This window comes from Acomys minous (genome assembly GCF_964271855.1).
Source record: "Acomys minous genome assembly, chromosome: 12".
NCBI lineage: Eukaryota > Metazoa > Chordata > Mammalia > Rodentia > Muridae > Acomys > Acomys minous.
In genome coordinates this window covers 79758427-79781587 of record NC_140493.1, presented here as the reverse complement: position 1 = coordinate 79781587, position 23161 = coordinate 79758427, and the positions used below count along the sequence as shown (strand labels likewise).

The following is a 23161-nucleotide window of genomic DNA, read 5'->3' as shown; positions in this document are numbered from 1 at the left end:
TAAGAGCTCCCCACTGCCGGCCCAAGCGACGTGACACACCTTCTTTTCTCTGCGGCTCCCCCGCCCCTTCTCGCCTGCCTTTCCCTTTTTTCATACAAGAAGCGCCTCAGTTCCGATTGGCCAGGATGTGTTGCGCTCTCGGCCAATCGTAATCCAGGCTGGGCTTTGAGCCTTTCAGGATAACGAACCCTGTAGAGACCTTGTCTACGATTGGCCGCTCCTCGGCCAATTTTAATTTTGAATTTTTTCCTTATGGCGTGAAAGAAGCTCCTGACCGAATTTCGTCTAATCTCTAGGCTCTTAGACTAGTAAGTGCAATTCTTCCTTTGTTACCTGGTCCCGTCTTCCGTTGCTCGGACTGTGGATGGTTGGGTTCTTAATGCCTGAAGGAGGTGGGGTCTTGAGCTGGACAGGGGTGGGAGATGGAGCCGAAAAGGCATGATTTAAGGCAGGACAAGAGCTCCGCTGGCAACATCCGAGCCACATTTTTATTTAACACTCTGCAATATATGTTACGAAGCGATTGCCTTTTGCTCAGTCTTTTTTCCGTAACTCAAAGTGGGCCCACCAGCAAGCGGCATTGGCTTTTCTCCGGTCGCTAGAGAAAAATGCAAATTACAGAGATCCACCCAAATTTACTGAATCAGAATATGTACTTAAGCAGATGCTTTCCCCCTCGGTTCTTCAGCGCACTTAAGTTTGTAGAGAAAAGGTTTTTAACAGGTAGCTTTACGATGTTCCTTGATGCAAGTTACTTCCGACATCGTTTTTTTTTTTTTTTAATATTGTATAGTCTGGTGCTGGGTGACACTTACGACCTGTGGTCTCTGAGAAAGATACAGCAAAGATACACCAATGCTTCACAACATAAAACAAAATTAACTATAGGAAAATGGAAGGATTCAAGGTGAATCAGCTGAACTGGTAATGGAAATTGAGTTGACTAGAGGCGATTTAGGTGTGAAAAATATGTTTTAGAACGTTGGTGATGAAATGGTAACTGTCACTTCCGCTGCTGCCACCGCTTTAGAAGTGGCCCGGGCCAAAGAACTTGTCGTGTAACTGATGGAGTTTTAAAAGAAGCAGCGATGTCAACTCATGCCGAAGGCTAGTTGTTCTGAGACAGGCGCTTGTGTAACGCAGATTGACGAGGAATTGGCTGCGGCAAAGGATGATGCTGAACCCTGAATGCCCCTGCTGCCGCCTCTGGAGTTGTGGTATTGCAGGCCTGTGTGCCAATATGCCCATTGATGTGGCATTGCAGACTGAACTCGGGGTCTCTTGTGCTACGTCAGCCAATGTAATTCTTGTCCTGTTCTTTCTTTCTTTCTTTCTTTCTTTCTTTCTTTCTTTCTCTCTTTCTTTCTTTTTTTCCTCTCCATGAGACAGCGTTGTTTCTGTGTAGGCTTGGCTCTCCTGGACTTCCTTTGTTGACCAGGCTGGCCTGGAACTCACAATGATCAGCCTGCCTCCTTGAGTGATTACAGGCATGCGCCACCACGCCCAGGTTGGTGGCAGAGATTTTCAGAACGCAGATTGGTAGGATTTCAAGTGGGGATCCCAGGGATTGGTGGCTTTCTTTTTCACCCTCTTTTCCCTGCGTCAAACCCATGGCTTAGGATGGGAAGACTTTCCAGGCCACAAGCAGCTTTAACTGAGGCGCAGTCCCTGGGGAGCGGCTCCAGGAGGCTGGAGAGGAGGCGGAGCCGCCACCATGGACAGCTCCTGAGGCGGCATCTCAAGATGGCCACCTGTTGAAGTGGAAAAGAAGGTGCAACCATGATGGACAGACACCTCCTGTGGTGGCATCTCAGGGCTGCCACAGGCTGGGGCCTGAAGGAGGGACTGTCACTTTGACAGCTCTTTTGGCCTGGCTGCTCAGGAATTGTGCCTTTACTGAATAAAACAAGTAATGTTTGGTACTTTGCACGTCTGAGGAAATAGATGAATAAAAGTTAGGCAGGTGAGAAATCATACAACTGTAATAAAGGCAGAAAGATCAGGAGTTTGAGGTCATCCTGTTTGAGGCCAGTTCTGATTTTTGTAGCCTTATAAATCTATAATCCTAGCATTTAGGAGGCTGAGGCAGGAAGCTCTTGTGTTCCAGACTATCCAGAGCTTCATAACAAGACCCTGTCTCAAAAAGAAAGAAAGGAGAAAAAAAAAGGCATCATATAAATTTTTGTTTGTTTGTTTTTGTTTGGTTTTTTGAGACAGGGTCTCTCTGTGTAGACTTGGCTGTCCTGGACTCACTTTGTAGACCAGGCTGGCCTCGAACTCACAGCTATCCGCCTGCCTCTGCCTCCCGAGTGCTGGGATTAAAGGCATGCACCACCACTCCCGGCAGGCATCATATAAATTTGATTGAGAGTTAATCCAATAAAATGTTTTCGTTTCACTGTTATCCTTTGCCATGAGGGTCAGCCTCTAAAGACTACACTATTGGTACCCAGCCAGTTCACAGTTTCCATGACCTGTAAAGGGATGTGAGGAGGTGTCCTGACCATCAGAGAGCTGAGCAAGTGTATGCAAATACCGAGTTCCCAAAAGTCACCAAGTAAACAGAAGTGGAATGGGTAACTGTTTACCAGGCTCAGTCCCCCACTGTGTAGCCGTGACTGGCTTGGAAGAAACTATTAGGCCAGCCTGGCCTTGAATTCATAGAACTCTACCTGCCTCTGCTTCCCAAGTTGTGCACCACCATGTAGGGACTTAAATGTGTATTTCAAAGGCTGGTTGTTTCTATTCAAATCTAAGTTCAAATCCCTAGCCTTGAGGCAGACATTTCCACTTCTGCTACTTTAATAACAACATCTTTATTCTTCAAGTATCAACAACTAAAACTAGAAAAGCCCTTTTGGAGCTTGAGGTCAAACTAACCTTGACTATTTTTTTTTCCTCCGAAAAGGATATACATTAAAACATAAACATACTAATATATATATGTACATTGGTTTTTCAAGACAAGGTTTCTTTGTGTAGCCTTGACTAGACTCACTTTGTAGACCAGGCTGGCCTTGAACTCATAGCAATCGGCCTGCCTCTGCCTCCTAAGAGCTGGGATTAAAGGCCTGTGCTGCCACACCCCGCCCACTAAGTAATATTTTAAGGCTTCAAAATAACTGTCTTGAAATGGGTCTTTAACTTTGGGTAACTGTATATAGCCTATGTAAGTTACTGTTGTCCCATAGTCTTCTGGAAAAAGTCAGTCTTTGTTTGTTTGTTTGTTTGTTTGTTTTTTGGTTTTGCAAGACTGGGTTTCTCTGTGTAGCCTTAGCTGTCCTGGACTCACTTTGTAGACCAGGCTGGCCTCGAACTCACAGTGATCCACCAGCCTCTGCCTCCCAAGTGCTGGGATTAAAAGCGTGCACCACCACTGCCTGGCCAAGTCAGTCTTTTTTTTTTACAGGTCTGTATTTTTATACTTTATTGTATTACATTAGGCAGATCTCTAATTTAACCCTCATCTTAATTTTATATAAAACTGGGACTAGGACTGGGCTTGGTGGCACACGCCTTTAATCCTAGCACTTAGGAGGCAGTGACAGGCGGATCACCGTGAATTTGAGGCCAGCCTGATCTACGAAGTGAGTCCAGGACAGCCAAGGCTACACAGAGAAACCCTGTCTCCAAAAACAAAAACAAAACAAAAAACCTGGGACTAATATCTTCCTTGTCAGGGATAAAACATTTGAGGAGGCCGGGCAGTGGCGGTGCACGCCTTTAATCTCAGCACTCGGGAGGCAGAGGCAGGCGGATCGCTGTGAGTTCGAGGCCAGCCTGGTCTACAAAGTAAGTCCAGGACAGCCAAGGCTACACAGAGAAACCCTGTGTTGAAAAATCAAAAAAAAAAATTTTTTTTGAGGAGATTGAAGATTAACAGAGGAAGAATAGAATGTACTCCGCTGTGGTTGAATACTTATTAATTCTAGAGGGCTTTCCTAACCTGGCTTGTTCCCCAATAATTGAGACAGAGATCTGTTGATTTATTTAACACGCTTTAGCACAATAGCTGGCAGGCACGGTTAAGCTAATTTCCTTAGCTAGTCTGGCTCCCTCCCCCCTGCATCCCCAGGTGACTTGTGACTCTTCACCCTGTCAGGGCTGCATCTGCTCAGTCAGGCTTCAGGCGTGTCCTCTCCTGAGACCCCAAGCCGGGAACCAAAGCTCCACCTAATTCTCTTCTGTGACCCCTCCCACCATGACATCTGCCTGTCATAGTAGATTCTCGCTGAATCACAAACCTACCTTTTTAATATCAAAAGATAGCCCAGTACAGCCACTTTCTCCATTATAAGGGTTAAGTATTGTGGTCAAAGCAGTGTCATCCTTAGGTGTGTAGGGAATTTGAAGGCCAGCCTGGGATGCATAGGATCTCGCCTCAGTAATAGAACCCGAGCCTAGAAAAGTGCTAAGCCCTGGGTTTGGTCTCCAGCTGGGGAAGTGGGGATTGCAGAGAAAACTCCATTTGACTTCATGAATGAAAACAACAATAGCAAAGTGAGAGACTGATGTAAAGCCAAAGGAAAAAGGTCTCCAAAGACATTTTAAACATGAGTTTGCATTTCTTCCATTTGGAGTGATTTCTAGAATATTGGTTACTTTCTCTCTGATTTGTTTTTTTTAAAGATTTGTTTATTTATTATGTATACAGTGCACATCAGATCACATTACAGATGGTTGTGAGCCACCATGTGGTTGCTGGGAATTGAACTCAGGACCTCTGGAAGAACAGTCGGTGTTCTTAACTGCTGAGCCATCTCTCCCTTCTCTCTGATTTTTGTTTTCTTTTGGTTTTTGATATAGGGCCTCATGTACCCAGGCTAGTCTTAAACTCATTAGATAGCTGAGGTTATCCTTGAATCCTGATCTGCCTGCCTACACATTCCAAATGTTGAGTTCAGATGTGTGCATGGTACTGGGGTTTTCAGATGTCTTAGAGACAGGATCACTTAAGTATGTACCATAAGATGTTCTCAGGGGGATAGAGAGATAGCTCTGTGGTTAAGAGCACTGTTTGCTCTTCCAAAGAACTGGGGTTCAATTCTCAACACCTACATGGCAGTAAACACCTGTTTGTAACTCCAAGCCCAAGGGATCTGACACATTCATACTAATGCACATAAAATAAAAAAGTAAATAAATTATAATTTTTAAAAAGATAAAAAAAAAAAAAATTTTTTTAATTTCAAAGAAAAAAAGATGGCTGGACATGGTGGCACACGCCTTTAATCCCAGTACTTGGGAGGCAGAGACAGGCAGATCGCTGTGAGTTCGAGGCCAGCCCGGTCTATAAAGCAAGGATAGGATAGCCAAGGCTACACAGAGAAACCCTGTCTCAAAAAAAATTTTAAAAAAGACATTCTCAGCTGGGGGTGGTGGCACACACCTGTAATCCCAGCACTAGGGAGGCAGAGGCAAGTGGAACTCTGTGGGTTGGAGGCCAGCCTGGTCTACAGAGTGATTCTAAGACAGCCAGAACTACACAGAAAAACCATATCTTGGAAAAAAAACAAAAAAATTAAAAACAAACAAACAAAGATGTTCTCCAACCCACAGTGGTCCTTCTGCCTCAAAACAAACCCCCAATGCTGGGATTGCAGGTACCTGGCACCATGCCCACAACTAAAACTTATTTCTTGGCCAAGGCTAGAGAAGAATGAAAAATCTTGAAAGAAACTTGAAGTAAGCAAGATGCTGTAGTCAGGGGTATATAAAGCTTCTATACCACGCCATTGGACTATGCACTGCAGGTTTATACGTTTTCTATGTGCATACATTATTCTTCAATAAACCGTGCATTTCAGGTGCTAGAGAAATGGCTTTGCAGTTAAGAGTGCCAGCCGCTCTTCTAGAAGACCTGGGTTCACCTCCCTGCACACACATGGCAGCTCACAACCATCTGCAACTCCAGTCCCAGGGGATCTGATGGCCTCTTGTGGCCTCCTCAGGTACCAGGTGTGCAAATGGTGCAAAGACAGACATGCAGGCAGGCAAAACACCCATATATATAAAATCAAAATTGTTTTCTTAATTTCAAATTTTTCTCTACAGAAATCATGCCCAAATTCAAACAGCGAAGAAGAAAGCTAAGAGCGAAAGCCAAACGATTATTTAGGGAGAAAGAAGCCTCTCGGTTCCAGCCTAAACTACCGACACCTCCCCCTCCACCACCCACTCCAGAAAGGTACGGCGTAACGGAGCAGACAGAAAAGATCAGACCTCATCTGTGTGTAGTTCACTTCAGCCAATGATCACATAGAACTCGCAGTCGAATTTGAATTTCACCCCCAAAGAAAATCCTGTTTATTTTAAGTACATCCCATGTGACATTTGAAATGGGCTTATCCTAAAATCATGGCTGGGCATGGACGTTCATGTTTCCCATTCCCCGGCCATTCGGGAGGTCGAGCAAAGGACTTGCTGAGAGTTTGAGGTCTTCTTGTGCTACATAAGGAGTTCCAGGCCAGCCTAGGCTATGGAATGAGACCCTCACAGAAAAGCAAAGCAGGGCAGGCCATAGCCACGCAAGTCTTTAATGATAGCGCTCAGGAGGCAGTGTCAGATCTCTGTGAGTGCTGGGCCAAGCTGGGGGGTGTGTAGGGAAATGTCTAAGGAAGCCTGTCTCCAAGAGAAAAGCCAAGCAGAGCCCACAAGAAGGCTCGGCAGGTAAAGGGCCTTCCCTCCAACTACTGGAGTTTGATTCCTGGTACATACATGGTGGAAGGAAAGAAGCAACTTCTAAGATTGTCCATTGACCTCTACATACATGCCATAGTGCACACACACACACACACACACACACACACACACACACATACACACACAGGAGTTTACGTTGGAAATGGTAGCACATATCTATAATCCTAGCACTCTATAAGCTGAGTCAGGATGATGAAGAATTCAAGAGTATCTTGAATTAAACAGTAAATTCAAAGCCTACATGGACTGTGTGAGAGGCTGACTCAAAAAACAAGTTAAGTTTTTAACTAGATCCCCTGAATTTTACAGAGCACAAGAGTTCAAATGAGAGCTGCAGAGGTGACCCAGTGGTTCACACGTGGCTCTTGTATAAGGCGTAGAACAAATTCTGTTCCCAGCGTCCATGCAGGGCAGCTCACAACTGCCTGTAACTCCAGCTCTAGGGAATCTTCCTGCCTCCTCAGGCACACGCACACCACACACTGGGGAGGTGGGGGGGTGGGGAGAGAGAGAGAGAGAGAGAGAGAGAGAGAGAGAGAGAGAATATAAAACTGCCAGGCATGGTGGTACACATCTTTAATCCTAGCGCTTGGAGACAGAAGCAGGCAGATCTACAAAGTGAGTCCAGGACAGTCAGAGCTCTGTTACACAGGGAAATGCTGTCTAGAAAAATCAATAAAATAAAATCTTTCTTTAAAAACATGTTCAATGCCGGGCGTGGTGGCACACGCCTTTAATCCCAGCACTTGGGAGGCAGAGGCAGATGGATTGCTGTGAGTTTGAGGCCAGCCTGGTCTACAAAGTGAGTCCAGGACAGCCAAGGCTACACAGAGAAACCCTGTCTAGGGAAAAAAACAAAAACAAAAACAAAAGCAAAACAAACCATGTTCAGATGAAATAAGAATCAGAAGGAGTTGTACTCAAGCCGAAAGTACCTTTTTTCCCTTTTCCAGTTATAACAACCAACTGATGCGAGGAGGTCGTAGAACTGTGACAAGGCCTCAGTTCTGGTGTGGCTCGTTATTTATTCTAAGACTCAAAAGTTAAATGTATTATTGAAGGAAGGGCTGTGTTCTAGGAACTGTCGGGTGCTAGTGTCCTTACCAGCATGCTTTGTGTCCTGCTCTGTAGCTCCCTTCCACTTTCATTTGTTGTTGATGAAGGTTCCGGCTTTGTTGGTTTTGTTTGAGACAGAGTTTTTCTGTGTCCAGTCCTGGCAATCCTTGAACTGATGATAGCCCATAGTAGTCATGAGCTTTCAAAATCATATTGTTGTGGTTTTTTTGTTGTTGTTTTTGGTTTGTTTGGTTGGTTTGGTTTTTTGTTTTGTTTTGTTTTTTTGTTTTTGTTTTTTTTGGTTTTTCAAGACAGGGTTTCTCTGTGTAGCCTTGCCTGTCCTGGACTCACTTTGTAGACCAGGCTGGCCTCGAACTCACAGCAATCCACCTGCCTCTGCCTCCCAAGGGCTGAGATTAAAGGCGTGCCACACCACCGCCTGGCTTCAAAATCGTCCTGTTTTAACTCCCCCTCTGTTCTCCTCTGGGTGCTTGGCATGTACCACCCCATCCACCTTATTTTGTTTTATTTTTGGTATGTTAGGGATTAAACTCAGGATGTCACTCATGAAGAAAAAAAATAAAAATAAAGTCAAGCTTCGTAGCACTAGCATGTTTAACAAGGTCAGCATAGGCTACTTGAGACCATGTCTCAAAAAATAAAAATATGAATAAATAAATAAATAAAATAAAAATATGCCTGGCAGTGGTGGTATTGCTTCATGCCTTTGATCACAGTACTTAAGAAGCAGAGGCAGGTGCATCTGTGTGAGTTCAAGGCCAGCCTGGAGCAAAGTGAGATTCAGAATAGCTAGGGCTACACAAGAGAAACCTTGTCTCAAAAAACAAAAACAAAAAAAGAAGGACAAAGGAAGGGAGGAAGGGAGGGAGGGAGGGAGGGAAGGAGGATGGAAGGAAGGAAGGAAGGAAGGAAAGAAGGAAGAGGAAAATAGATAGGCTGGAGAGATGCCTCAATGGGACCTCAGTTTGATTCCCAGCCCTCAAGTGAGCCAGCTCTCAACTGCCTGCAACTCTGACTTCTAGAGATCCCTTACCTTCCCCTGTGGCCTCTGCAGGCACTCGCACACACAGCACACACTCACACAGACATAGCATACATACACATATTTTTTTTTAATCTAAAAGTAAATAAATAAATAAAGCTATGTTTAGCACACACCTGTAATCCCAGCACTCAGGAAAAAGGAAGGAGGGTGGGTGTCAGTTCAAGACAAGCCTGGTCCACCCAGCCAGTCCCAGGACAGTCAGAACATGGACCCTGTCTCAAAAAAGGAAAAAGAAAGCTGGGCCTGGTAGCACCTGCCTATAATCCCAGCGCTCCAGCACTTGAGGCAGAGGCAGGCATATTTCTGTGAGTTCCAGGCCAGCCTGATCTACAAAGAGAGTTCCACGACAGCCAGCACTACACAGAGGAAAAAAAAGAAAAGCAAGGAAGTCATTCATTCACTCATTCAGTCAGTCAGACCCTAGTCCTGAGTCACACTGTAAATAAAGCAGCTATTTGTGACAGGAGGGATAGCTCACTGCTAGAGTACATGCTCAGCATACACTTTTGGATTCACTTCCCAGGCCCCAAAATAATTAGTTTAATTTGAAATAAATAAAACCAACTAATTATTTAATTAAAGGCTATTTCTCTGACCTAAGTTGTTTTTTTTGGGGGGGGAAGAGGGGGAATGTTTTGGGGTTTTTTGGTTTTTGTTTTCATTTTGTTGAGGCCTTGGCTGCCCTTGAACTCACAGAGCTCCACCTGGTTTGTAGTGTTACTTGGGAGCAACCTTTCTTTATTTCCTTTTTTTTGTTTTTTGTTTTTCGAGACAGGGTCTCTCTGTGTAGCCCTGGCTGTCCTGGACACACTTTGTAGACCAGACTGGCTTCAAACTCACAGTGGTCTGCCTGCCTCTGCCTCCCAATTGCTGGGATTAAAGGTGTGCACCACCATGCCCAGCTTCTTTCTTTTCTTTCTTTCTTTCTTTTTTTTTTTTTTGTTGTTTTGTTCTGTTTTGTTTTGTTTTTAGAAGGTCTTACTATATTGTTCTGGCTGGCCTGGTACTCACCATGTAGAGTAAACTTGCCTTGAACTTATGTCTATCCCCCACCTCCGCTTCTGAGTGCGTGCTACACCGCCCCCCACCCCACGTCAAGCCCTGTGATTTTTTTTTAAATTTGTTTTGTTTGATGTTTCTTCCACAGATTGGTTGCTTCTTCAACAGATATAACCCAAAGCAGAAACTGGCTAAGACCATCTTGGAACTTCAAATTTCCCAACATCAAAGATGCAATAAACCTTTGGACAAACAGAGCATGGCGCATATACGGTTTCTGTCAGACCTGTGTAGCTGAGGTATAGAGCTCATAAACCTGTTCTCAGCACTGTAGTTTTTGTTTTTGTTCTGCCGTACTTAGTATTTGTATCCTTTTGTGGTTCCTAGGCTTGACATATTCCTGAGGCTAAGCTTGGATAAGATTAATCTGTGAGATTACACCTGTCTTTGCTTATGTGTGACGTATATGACACCACTTCTTTATTTATTAATTTCAGAGTTTAGAAGTGCTAAAAGATGCTATCTTTCCCTCCCGAGTCTACCACAGAGAACTTCACAGTCTAAAACAACAATTCTGTGTTTTGAAAGGTGAACTGTGCAAGCTCCAAGAAACGCTGAAGGTTGGTATCGCCAAGCAAACAAATCCAAAGATTGTATCTGAAAAGACTACTGCAATAAGAAAAGATTCTGGCTGTGAATTTGGTTATTATGTCATGTCAGGCTGAAAAGAGTTCCTTTTGCAAAGGAAGAAGGCAAAACGATAATGGGGGACATTGGAGAGCCGGCTCCCCAGTTACACGAATGTACCGTCCTTGCAGAGGATCAGGCTTGGTGCCTAGCACCTGCAAGAGGAATTTTACGACTGCCTGTAACTCCAGGCTTGCACGCACAAACACATATCCACATAATTAAAATTCAAAACTATTTCTAAACATACATTGGGAACAATTAACAGTCTTGGCCATACAAACAAACTAGAAGTATAGCCAGGTGTGGCGGTGCACACCTTTAATCCCAGCACTCAGGAGGCAAGTGGATCTCTGTGAGTTCGAGACCAGCCCAGTCTTCAAAGTAAATCGTCTGCCTCCCTAGTGCTGTGATTACAGGCGTACACCACTGCACCCGGCTATGAATACATTTTAAAACTTTTATTTTTTTTTAATTTCAGCAGGAGGTGGCCAGAGATGGGCTCAGTTGGTACTCAACTAGCCGCAGTAGGCTCTGCTACCTCATGAGCAACCACAGGGTCTATCTACAGCTGTAATCTTAGCACTTAGGAGGTCAAGGCTGAAGGACTGTGAGTCAAGGCCCTCCTTAGCAACACAGGGAGTTTGAGGCTAGCCTGGGACACCCTGTCTCACAGAAATTCTTTTTACCTGAGCCATAATTTAATGGCAAAGCATTTGCCTGCCATGTGGGCTCCAAGTTCACTGCCCAACGTGAGAGAAAGCAGAGTTGGCAAATGATAAGTACTAAAGTGTGATGAGTGTTCAAACGTAACATATATGCGCCTGGGAGTTTGGCTCAGTGGTAGTCTGTTTGCCTAACACGCACAACATCATATGTTCAATCCTCAGCCTGGCATAAAGCAAAAAAAGAGGCAGAGGACCCCAAGACTCCCCTGCACCCAGTGTCAGCATTTTTCATTAGGCGTGATAGTGCATGGTGGGGCGTGAGGATTGCCCAGCCTAGACTACAAAGCGCTCTCTGAGCCACTGTGAGCTAGAGAATGAGACTATGTCTCAAAAATCCAAACTGAAAGAATATTGCCATTAAATAATTAAGTATAGGGATATAGAAAGACATAGTGTGGGCCAGGCATGGTACACACTCATTTAATCCCAGCACTCAGGAGGCAGAGGCAAGTGGATCACTGTGAGTTCGAGGCCAGCTTGGTCTACAATGTGAGTCTAGGACAGCCAGCCAGCCAGCCAGGGCTGCACAGAGAGATTTGTCTAAAAAAGAAAGAAAGAAAGAAAGAAAGAAAGAAAGAAAGAAAGGCATAGTGTTAAGATTCTATAGGATACTTCATGTGTAGTTAAAACAGATAATGTGATGTTTTTTCAATTGGGCATAGTGATATGTGCCTATAGTCCCATCCGCTAGGGAAGCCAAAACCAGAATATCACCTGAGCCTAGGAGTTCAAGGCCAGCCTGGCTAATTAGCAAGCACCTCATCTCAAAATAGTTAGTCAGCTAACTAGATAATTAAGCAATTGGAATATCTTTATGAGATATACCTACATACCTGCATATATATGATGCTTATCCTTATATGTAGGAACATATATACAGATTATTACACCCATATATACATACTTATATGTCCCTACATGTAAAGAACATCTTTGAGCAGGGCCCTGGCCCATTAATACAGCAGTATACTAAGATGCACAAGGCCCTGAGTGTGATCTTCACAACAGAAAACAAGAACAGCAAAGCACAAAGCCTGGGTGTGGCTGGTGCGGGTAGATGGCCAGAAGAGGGCATGGGATCTCTTAGAACTGGACTTAGGGGGCTGGAGAGATGGCTCAGTGGTTAAGAGCACTGACTGCTCTTCTAAAGGACCCGGGTTCAATTCCCAGCACCCACATGGCAGCTTACAACTGTCTATAACTCCAGTTCCAAGGGATCTGACACTTTGACAATAATGCACATAAAATAAAATAAAATAAAAGCACTGGAGTTAGACATCTGTGAGCTTCCCACTTGCTCTGGGAACCAGACACAGTCCTCTGCAAGAGCAGCAAGCTCATAACTTCCAAGCCTTTCTGTAGCCCGAGAAACATTCGAATCATTGAAGTGAATTTGTTGTCATTGTCAGTAGTGACCTGCATCCCTGTAATCCTAAGGCCAGCTTGAGCTGCAGCATGAAACTGCTCAAAAACAAAAACAAACAGGACTGGAGAGATGCCTCAGAGATTAAGGGCACTGACTGTTCTTCCAAAGGTCCTGAGTTCAATTCCCAGCAACCATATGGTGGCTCCCAGCCGTCTATAATGAGATCTGATGCCCTCGCCTGGCCTGCAGGTGTATGTATAGGCGGAACATTGTATACGTAATAAATAAATACACAAACACACTGCCAAATTAATCTGCTGTTCATTTTTCAAATATGGTATTTTCCAGACCATCTCAGAAAATTCATCTCATTCGAGCTGTTGTCACGCGTGTTGCATGAGTGATAAACTTACCGATGTGCCTGGCTGTGCTCCAACAACCCCTGGAGAATGCCGAACTGCACTTCTTCCCACACTCCCACCGCCAGCCAGGCATCCTCCCCCTCCCCCGCCCCCTCCCCCTCCCCCTCCTCCTCCACTCCCTCCTCCTCCCCCACCCCGAGCACCTCTGCTGCTCAAAAAATCTGGTCCTACTAAAGCACTTCAGGTAAGAGATAATCAGCAAAATGTGTTTTAATTAGCGTGTGATACAGAAATATAGCCAAAGACCTAGAAATAAAGGCTATATTTTGTTCTGATTGTATATCTTAATTTTGTCAATTATTCTGATTTTGGTTGTAAGTTTTGGTTGTTGTTTTGGGTTTTTTTTTGGGGGGGGGTCTTATTTTTTTTAGATATAGTGTCACTATGTTACCCAGGCTCATCTTCAGCTGATAGGCTCAAGCAATCCTTCTGTTTTAGCCTTTGAGTAGCTGGCACCACAGGTGTATGTCACCACACCAATGCAATTATCGCGGTTTTCTCATTGTTGTTGCTTTGTTTTGTTTAGGGTTTTGTTGCTCGAAGTTTTTGTTTATTTTTCTCTGAGACAGGATCTTGAGGTATACACACACACACACACACACAGACACACACACATACACACACACACACACACACACACACACACACGAGCCTGAAGCTCCATGGTTCAGCTACATGTAGACACCAAGACTACATAAGCATACCCTGTCTCAAAAATAATGGCAGGGCTGGGGAGGCAGAGGCAGGTGGATCACTGTGAGTTCGAGGCCAGCCTGGTCTACAAAGCGAGTCCAGGACAGCTAAGGCTACACAGAGAAATCGTGTCTCGAAGAACAAAAAAATAATAATAGCAGGGGAAAAGCACAAAATAAAATAAATAAATAACAGTAGCAAGATAATTTTCGACTCTAAGTCTTTACAAAATAAACTTGGATTTGGATTTTGCTAAATGTCCTGCTCTTTATTTTAATTCTGACTTCTCCATGTATTTTAAGGTTGAACCATTAAAGAAAGATGGACCCATGCATATAACAGTTAAAGATCTGCTCACTGTGAAATTAAAAAAGACACAGAGTGTTGACGAATGGAAGAAGGTAAGATGTCAAGGAGCACACATGAGGCCTTCTTGCTTTGGGGGTCGGGAGTGCTTTGGCCCTCAGAGGTTAAGTTGGGGTATCTGACTCTATTGCTTCCTACCTTACTTTTATTTATTTATTTCTGTATGTATGTATTTTCACACAGGGTCTCTCGATGTAGCCCTGGCTTTCCCAGAACTCACTCTGTACCAGGCTGGCCTTGAACTCACAGAAATCCACCTGCCTCTACCTCCCAAGAGCAGAGATTTGCAGCAAGTCCCACCACAGCCAGTATCTGCCTGACTTTTTTGAGGTGGTGTCTGTCTCACTGAGCCTGCAGCACCCTGGCTCAACTACATCAGCTGAGCAGCCCCAGGGATCCCTCTAACTCTGCCTCCCCGGTCCTAGGATGGCCACACCCAGCTTTTTGTACAGATGCTGGGATTCTGATCTCAAGTTCTCATGCTCAAACCATTTTGTTTTCTTTTTTTCTTTTGTTTTTTTTTTTCTTTTTTGGTTTTTCGAGACAGAGTTTCTCTATGTTATCCGCCTGCCTCTGCCTCTGCCTCCAGAGCACTGGGATTAAAGGTGTGTGCCAGCACACCTGGCTTGCTTTCTTTCTTTCTTTCTTTCTTTCTTTCTTTCTTTCTTTCTTTCTAAGACAGGGTTCCTCTGTGTAACAACCCTGGCTGTCCTGGACTCCCTTTGTAGACCAGGCTGGCCTTGAACTCACAGTGCTGGGATTAAAGACATGCACCACCACCACCTGGCAGCATCTTTCTTTTTTAACCTGGTTGCTCCTTTGTGGGAAATACGATAAAGCTAATGTAGAGAAGTCCTTCTGTTGCGGCTGGGTATACAGTTTAATGACAGAGCATTTGCCTAATATGTACAAGGCCCTGGGTTCAATCTCAAATACTAACACAAAAACAAAAACAGTCAGGCCTGGGAGATGGCTCAGTTGGTAAAGTGCTTGCCCCGAGAGCATGAGGATCTGAGTTCAGATCCCTGACACTCATGTAAAAACAGCCCTGCAATCCTTCCAGCCTGGCTTAGCCAAGGGGATCCTAGCTAGCAAAATCTGGGAGAGACAGGGGAGTGTGAGAGGGAGCCTTTGAGCCTTTGAAATAAAACTTAAGTTGGATCATAGGAAGCTACACTCTGGCTATCAAGTATTTGCTGTTTTGGTGTGTGTACATTAAAATGGTGTTTTAATATGTGCTTTTACTGTCTCATTTTGTGATTAAAGCTTGTGTCGTTACCACCCAAGGAACGGACTCCACTAGTTACTGTCTCTGACCTGCAGCGTGTCACCCTGAAGCCTAACACCAGGGTGTCAGCAACTCGAATTAAGAGCGTCTTAATGTAAGGAATTGCACAGTGTTATGTTCCACTCTACTCAGAATGCTGGGGGGGGGGGTTGGTTTTGCTCTTTTAGTTAAATGTAATCTATTGTTGGGTGGGGGAGTCATGTACACATGCCCCCACCTTGTATGGAGGTCAGAAGACAATGTTGTAGAGTTGCTTCTTTCCTGTCGGCCTCACGTGCATTCTGAGGGGTCACACACTGGCCATCAGGCTTATGCTGCGAGGGGTCTTTAGCCACTGAAACATCCCACTGGCCCCTTTTCAGCCCATTTTTAACTTGCTGTTCTGTGTTGTCGTTTGTTTGTTTGTCTTGAGACAGGGTTTCACTGTGTAGCTCTCACTGTCCAGGAACTCGGTATGTAATCAGGCTGGCCTCAAATTCACAGGGATCCACCTGCCCCACCCTCTGCCTCTGCCTCCCAAGTGCGCCACTACATCTGACGGCATTTTTAACTTCAAAAATTACATATATTACTCACTATAGAAAAATTGAGACTTACAGAAAAATTTAAAGAGGAAAACAAAACTCTTTTAGTTAATTCACTTGGATCTGAGTAATTCATTCAACTCCCAGCTTCTCAAGTTAATAGATAATGCCACTGTTAAAGACAGCCACTGATCGTGCCGGGCATGGTAGTGCACGCCTTTAATCCCAGCACTCTGAGACAGAGGCAGACAGATCACTGTGAGTTTGAGGCCAGCCTGGTCTACAAAGGGAGTCCAGGACATTGAAGGCTAACACAGAGAAACCCTGTCTCAACAAACCAAAAGAACAAAAAACAAACAAAAAAAGACAGCCACTGATGATTTTGGATGAGATAGCTATTGGATGATTTGTTATTGTTGTGCCTATAATCCCAACACTAGGGGATCTGATTGTTCTGGGCTCTGGGCAGTGGAGACAGGATGATCAGGAGTTCTTAAGTCATCATCAGCTACAATAGTGAGTTCAAAGCCAGCCTGAGCTACATGATACATATCCTGTTTAAACAAACATTTTTCAAACTTCCAGTTTTAGGGCTGGTGAGATGGCACAGCAGGTAAAGGTGGTTGCTGCCAAGCTTGTAGACCTGATTTTAATTTAAATAGTGAGTTTCAGGACAGCCAGAACTAGAAGGGAAGGTGTAGAGGAAAAAAGAATGGCCACACAGTATTACACTATGCTGCCATTCGCATCTGCTGGTATTTTATTTTTATCATTATTATTAATAATAATCAGTATCATTGTTAGTTGTGTTTTGGTTTTTTTTTTGTTTTTTTTTTTTTTTTGGTTTTTCGAGACAGGGTTTCTCTGTGTAGCCTTGGCTGTCCTGGACTCACTTTGTAGACCAGGCTGGCCTCGAACTCACAGCAATCCACCTGCCTCTGCCTCCCGAGTGCTGGAATTAAAGGCGTGCGCCACCACGCCCGGCTCCATTGTTGGTTTTTTTAAGACAAAGTTTCTCTGTGTAGCCCTGGCTGTCCTGGAGCTCACTCTGTAGACCAGGGCAGCCTCTTGGCAGAGCTCCACCTGCCTCTTGACTCCCAAGTGCTGGGATTAAAGGTGTGCGCCCCCACGCCCCAACCTGCTGTTTTCTTAAAGTTGCAAAAAGAACTAAGACTTTGCCTATAAAATTGACCTGTTTTAGGAAACATAGTAAAGTCTGGAAAGTTTACAATTTTATGTCTTTATTCTCAGTACTCCAGGGAAAAGCCAAATCGATCTTCGGAAACTGCTTAGAAAAGTTGATGTAGAAAGGTAACAGTCTCTTATCCTTATGCTTTCTAAGTCAACTTGAAAAGTGGGAAGGAACGCAGCTCTGATCTTGATCTTACTCACACTTCTAAAGGAGCCCAGGTGGGACACCTCTTACCAATAAAGAAAATATGGAAACAGGAACTGGACTGACCCCAGTCATGACTCGGGCCTTAAGGAGAAAGTTTCAGGTAAATCTCTGTGGGAAAACCAAAAATCCAAACTAAGTCCTCTGGTTCATTTTCCTGGAAAATTATTTCTATAAGTGCTGAGAGTATAGCCTGGCATGTGTGAGGGCCTGGTTCCGTGCCAGGCACTGGAGGGAGGGAGGGATGAAGGGAGGGACGAAGGGAGGGAGGAAGAATAAGCTAATTTATTTAGAATCACTGTCTAAAGCACTTACTTATATATTTTGAGATAGAGTCTCACTATGTAACTTCCAGGCGGACCTTGAATGCATAATCTTCCTGACTCAGCTTTTAGGATAATAGGTGTGTCTCACTACCTAAAATAGCTCTCTTAGGAACAATAATAATTAATAACACTAGGGGCTGGAGAATACTGTTCTTACAGGAGATGTGAGTTGGATTCCTAGCAGCCACATCAGCCAGCTCCCAGTTGTTTGTGACTCTGGCTTCTAGGAGATCTGATTGTTCTGGGCTCTGGATACTTACACTCATGAGTACATATTCACATAGAAACATGCACATATGCATAATTTAGAAATTAAAAAATAAGAATAGCTTGGTGGTGGTGGTGGTGCACACCTTTACTCGCAGCACTTGGGAGGTAGAGGCAGGCGAATTTGAGTTGAAGGCCAGCCTGGTTTACAGAGTAAGTTCCATGACATCTAGGACTGTACAGAGAAACCCTGTTTTGAACAGAAAATTAACTAATTAATAGCAATAAGCCAAGCCAGGCAATAAACACCTGTCATCCTAGCACTTGGGAGGTAGAGGCGTGAGGATTGCCAGTTTGAGGCCAACGTGGGATATATAGTGAGTCCCTGATTTCAGCTATGAGCCTCAAAATACAAACAAAGCCTGTCTTTTTTTTTCTTTTTCTTTTCTCTTTTGTTGTTGTTTGTTTGTTGTTTTTTCGAGACAGGGTTTCTCTGTGTAGCCTTGGCTGTCCTGGACTCGCTTTGTAGACATGGCTGGCCTCGAACTCACAGCAATCCACCTGCTTCTGCTTCCCGAGTGCTGGAATTAAACGTGTGTGCCACCACCGCGCAGCCTGCCTGTCTTTTTTTCAAAGCCTGTCTTGTTGGTACAGATTTAGAATGCTTGAGAGGCTGAGGCAGGAAGAGACTACAGAATATCTTAAAGGTCGGCTTGTGTGGCTGGAAGTGAAGCTCAGTGGAGCCCTTACTCAGCACGGGGGACGCTCTAGGTTCAGCCTCCAACACTGCAAAGGCAAGCACACAAGCCTGCAAACAAACCAAGGAGTAATCACTTGTCATTCCCTATGCTTTGCAAAATGCTTTAGTTGGTAGTATAAAGTTCTATGAAGAAAACAAAAACAGAATATACAACTAGGATTAGTATTGTCTCTTTGCTAATGAACGTTTGACAGTTTAATTTCCTTTAATGAGAATTTATCAAGTGCATCCTGAGTGGTAACCACTGTACTACATCAGAATAGTTACCAGGATTAGACTGGTTAGCAAAGGCAGACACAGATCTGCCTGTCTTTTTTTTTTTTTTAATTAATTACTCTGTTTATTTGTTTGATTATTTATTTACCTTACCCATGACTGCTCTATCTGCATGTACACCTGCAGGCCAGAAGAGTGCATCACATCCCATTATAGATAGATGGCTGTGAGCTACCCCGTGGTTGCTGGGAATTGAACGCAGGACCTCTGGAAGAGCAGACAGTGCTCTTAACCTCTGAGCCATCTCTCCAGTCCCAGATCTCCTGTCTTCAACCCTCCAGTCAAGTGGAAAAAACAGATGTGAATCAAAGAATCCCTCATGGTCTCATTCCATAGTCAGTGCCATTAAGGAAAAGAACAAGATTTGGAGAGAACCCATGACAGGAAATGCTCTAGCCTCGATGGTCTAGCCTGGAAGTTTTCCTTAGGTAATGATTCAGGGAGAAACAACTAAAGAACAAATAGAAATTAACAGGGAAAGGGTTATCTTACTGTAACTGTCAGAGAAGAACGTTCTAGGCAACAGAAGAATAGCATGAGCCGGGTGTGGTGGCGCACGCCTTTAATCCCGGCACTCAGGAGGCAGAGTCAGGTGGATCGCTGTAAATTCAAGGCCAGCCTGGTCTACAAAGTGAGCCCAGGACAGTCAAGGGTACACAGAGAAACTCTGTCTCAAAAAACCAAAAACAAAACAAAACAAAAGAATAGCATGTATATGTGTCCCATCCTGAGGGGCACAATGGCCTTTACAATAAACTGAAAAATAACAGCATGGCAGCTGTCTCTAGAGAGCGAGCCTGAGCAGTGGGGATGACAAAGGAAGATGGAGGTAGGAGTCAGGCTGTGCCCTGTGCTGTTAACAGGAAAAGGTTGGACAGCTTTCTCACTGTCACCTGCTTGGGTGAGCCACACGCCCAAGCACAGTAGCTGGTCTTGGTCTCATCTTTCCCACGGCATTTGCTTAATCACTGTCCTGATCTCCTCCTGCTTTGCTGAATCTGTGAAGAAAAACCATCTTTGCCTCCCATGCTGGAATGCTGGGCTGTAGGCTGGCTGGACTTGGGACTTCGAACACTCTTGGTCCTTCTTCCCGTGAGGCGGAAGCACCACTGACTTCCTTTACTAGCTCTAGCACCCTTGCTCCCCTTGCCCCAGCCCGTAGCTGGCACAGTGTACTGGGAACCATGGAGACAGACACCAGTATAACAACAACCCGCATGCTGTACAGCAGCAAAACCCACTCAGCCCTTATGCAAGGTAAAGCAAGCCTGCCTAGAGTTGGAACCCAGCCACAGGTGACAGTAATTTGACCACAGAGGGATTAATCCAAATATCCCTCCACACCCTAAAAGGGTGGCCTACAGTGAATTAAATTTTCTTGTATTTTGTCTGTTTTCTCCTCTTCCTCCTCCTCTTTTTTTTTTTAATTTCAGCTGAAGACCACACCTAGAGCCTTAAAACTGATTGGCAACACTCTACTTTGACCTAAATCTCCAACCACTGGAATTCTTTTTTCTTTCTTTTTCTTTTTTCTTTTTCTTTTTTCTTTTTTTCTTTTTTTTTTTTCAGACAGAGTCTTACCTTGTAGCTCTGGCTGACCTAGAACTTGCTACCTAGACCAGGCTGGCCTTAAACTCCCGACTGGGATTAAAGACGTGTGCTACCACCCCGGCTGGAATCCATGTTTCTCACCTGATCATTGGGCAATAGGAAATCCCCGGCTAGTCCAGCTGTTGTAGCGTGCTGTTTCTGCTCTTTAGTGCTTTACTTCTGTTTACTTTTGTTTTGTTGTGTTGCTGTCTGGCTATTTGTCTGGTTTTAGTTTTGAGACAGAATCTCACCATGTAGCTCAGGCTGGCCTCAAAATTATAGCAGTCCAGCCTGAGACTGTCAAGTGTTGGGATTCCAGACACGAGCCTTGAATCTTTAACGTGTGGCTTTTATCCTCATGGGGCACACTGGGAGTGCTTCCTGTAGGCTTATATTCACACCGCGGGCAGAAGGGGAAAGAGCAAGGGCAAGAGGCTTCTTAGCTGATGTTTGTTTCAGGAAAGCTGGGGAAGGCAGCTGGGAATGCCATGCTGCCATGCAAAAAGCACATCATTCCTGTTCTAACTGTGACTTTCTTTTTCATAGCTGGCTCACCCTCAAAGCCCCACTCAATCTCTGCCACGTTCTGCAAGCAGCTTTGATGAGCAAAACTGAGGCCAACTCTGCCTGCCTCCATAGAGTGATCCATACAATGACAGATCAACCCCACGAATCTTAATGTGCTACAATATGTATAATTATATGGATGTAATTCTGCTCGAAGAATCAGAGTGAGTGAGTGAGCATGGAGCCCACACAAACTGTGGCATAAAGCAAGTATTTAGATATTTCCTGGTGTTCCTGGCGGTAACCAGACATTGTTTGGTTGGTTGGCTGAGTTTGGTTTTGAGACAGAATCTCATCACATAGCCCAGACTGATAGCAGTCAGAGAGGCTGTTCAAATTTAATTCCACTGGGTCCAGCGATGTGGCTCAAAGGGTAGAATTACTTGCCATGAAGCCTAATGACTCAAATTCAATGACCTGGACCCAAATGGAGGGAAGAAAGAACTACAGTATGTGTCCCTTCAACACACAAAATTAATAAATATGCTAGAAAATACTAACGGTATAATTAGTTTATTATATAAATGTAGTTATAATGTTAAGAAAGTAAGTCTGGGTACTGGAGAGGTAGCTCGGCAGCTAAGGGCACTCGCTGCTTTTACAGAGGACCCAAGTTCAGTTCCCAGCACTCAGAACAAGTGGTTCACAGCTGCCTGTAGCTCCAGATCCAGGGGATTCACAAATACACAGACACACAGACACATAACTAAAACATACAAATGTAAAAAGAAAAGAAAAAGAGCCAGGCGTGGTGGCGCACAGCTTTAATCCCAGCACTCGGGAGGCAGAGGCAGGTGGATCTCTGTAAGTTCAAGGAGCCTGGTCTATAAAGAGAGTCCAGGGCAGTCAGGACTGCACAGAGAAACCCTGTCTTGAAAAACAAAAACAAAGAGAGAGAGAGAGAGAGAGAGAGAGAGAGAGAGAGAGAGAGAAGAAAAGAAAAGAAAGAACATAGCCTAATTCCTGTTCATCACAGGCTAATTTATTCGTTGCTACAATATTGATCCATAAAATAAAACCCTCTGGCTGGGCATGGTGACACATGCATTCAACCCCAGCACTTAGAAGGCAGAAGCCCACACTTCTCTGGAAGTTTGAGGCCAGTCTGATCTACATAGTGAGTTCTAGGCCAGCCAGAACTAGACAATGAGACCCTGTCTCAAAATAAATAATAAATAATTTAGAGGGGGGGAACCTCATTGTGATGTGAAAAATTCACAAATGCCCTGTGTTTTTTTGAAACAGAATCTTCATATTCTTGGCCAGGGTGGCCTGGTGCTCCTGACAATCCTCAGCTCTCACCCTCCCAATGCTGGGGTTGTAGGTGTGTGCCGCCACATCTGGTTAGAATGTACCATTTTAGCAATTTAGGTGGGTGGTTTTATCTGGCTTACTGAGACACCTTTCTTCTTCTTCTTCTTCTTCTTCTTCTTCTTCTTCTTCTTCTTCTTCTTCTTCTTCCTCTTCCTCTTCCTCCTCCTCCTTCTTTCTTCTTCTTCTCCTTCTCCTCCTCCTCCTTCTTCTTCCTCCTCCTCCCTTCTTCTAGATAAACCCAGCACCTCACATATGCTAAGTACATGCACCCTGAAGCTATATCCTCAGCCTTCATTCCTTACTTTTTATATCTGCTGTCCATTTTCAGGCAGTCAAATAAGTTTTTCATGATTTCAGCATGAACCTTCTGTTTTCCAGAATGCCTTGGGAAGGCCTCTTTGTGGTCCACGGCAGTTTTATCATGAGGCCTGGTTCTACTACTTAACAACAAATATTTGAGTGTTACTGATAGAACTCAAGGCCATATAGAGCTAATAGAAATAACTCCTTAATCTCTCTCTCTCTCTCTCTTCTCTCTCTCTGTCTCTCATTATTCTCAATTTGTCTACTTCATATTATCTATAATCACCTGGGAGATGGGCTTTCTCAGGGATATCTTGATTAGGCTAATTGAGATGGATGGCCTGCCCTCAGTGGGTAGCACTATCCCCTAAGCTGTGGACGCAATGTGACCAGCTCCTTCAAGCTCCTCCTCTTTTGATCCACCCCATCCACAATGGAATGTACGGGAGAACTATAATCCAAAATGAACCCTTCGTCCTTAAATTGCTTTTCTCAGGTATTCATCACAGCAACAAGGAAAGTAAC

General features: G+C 44.4%; 1 protein-coding gene across 1 annotated transcript; it reads left to right on the top strand.

Moving 5' to 3' along the window:
• The first annotated feature begins 64 nt into the window (after window positions 1-64).
• On the top strand, window positions 65-21943 carry PRR11 (proline rich 11). The gene is made up of 10 exons (XM_084803301.1): window positions 65-308; window positions 6055-6187; window positions 9972-10122; window positions 10321-10443; window positions 12953-13210; window positions 14022-14120; window positions 15352-15467; window positions 17149-17208; window positions 17300-17396; window positions 20999-21943. The coding sequence occupies exons 2-10, from the start codon at window positions 6060-6062 to the stop codon at window positions 21065-21067; spliced, it is 1101 nt and encodes a 366-aa protein (XP_084659427.1). The 5' UTR covers window positions 65-308; window positions 6055-6059; the 3' UTR covers window positions 21068-21943.
• Window positions 21944-23161: the final 1218 nt, after the last annotated feature.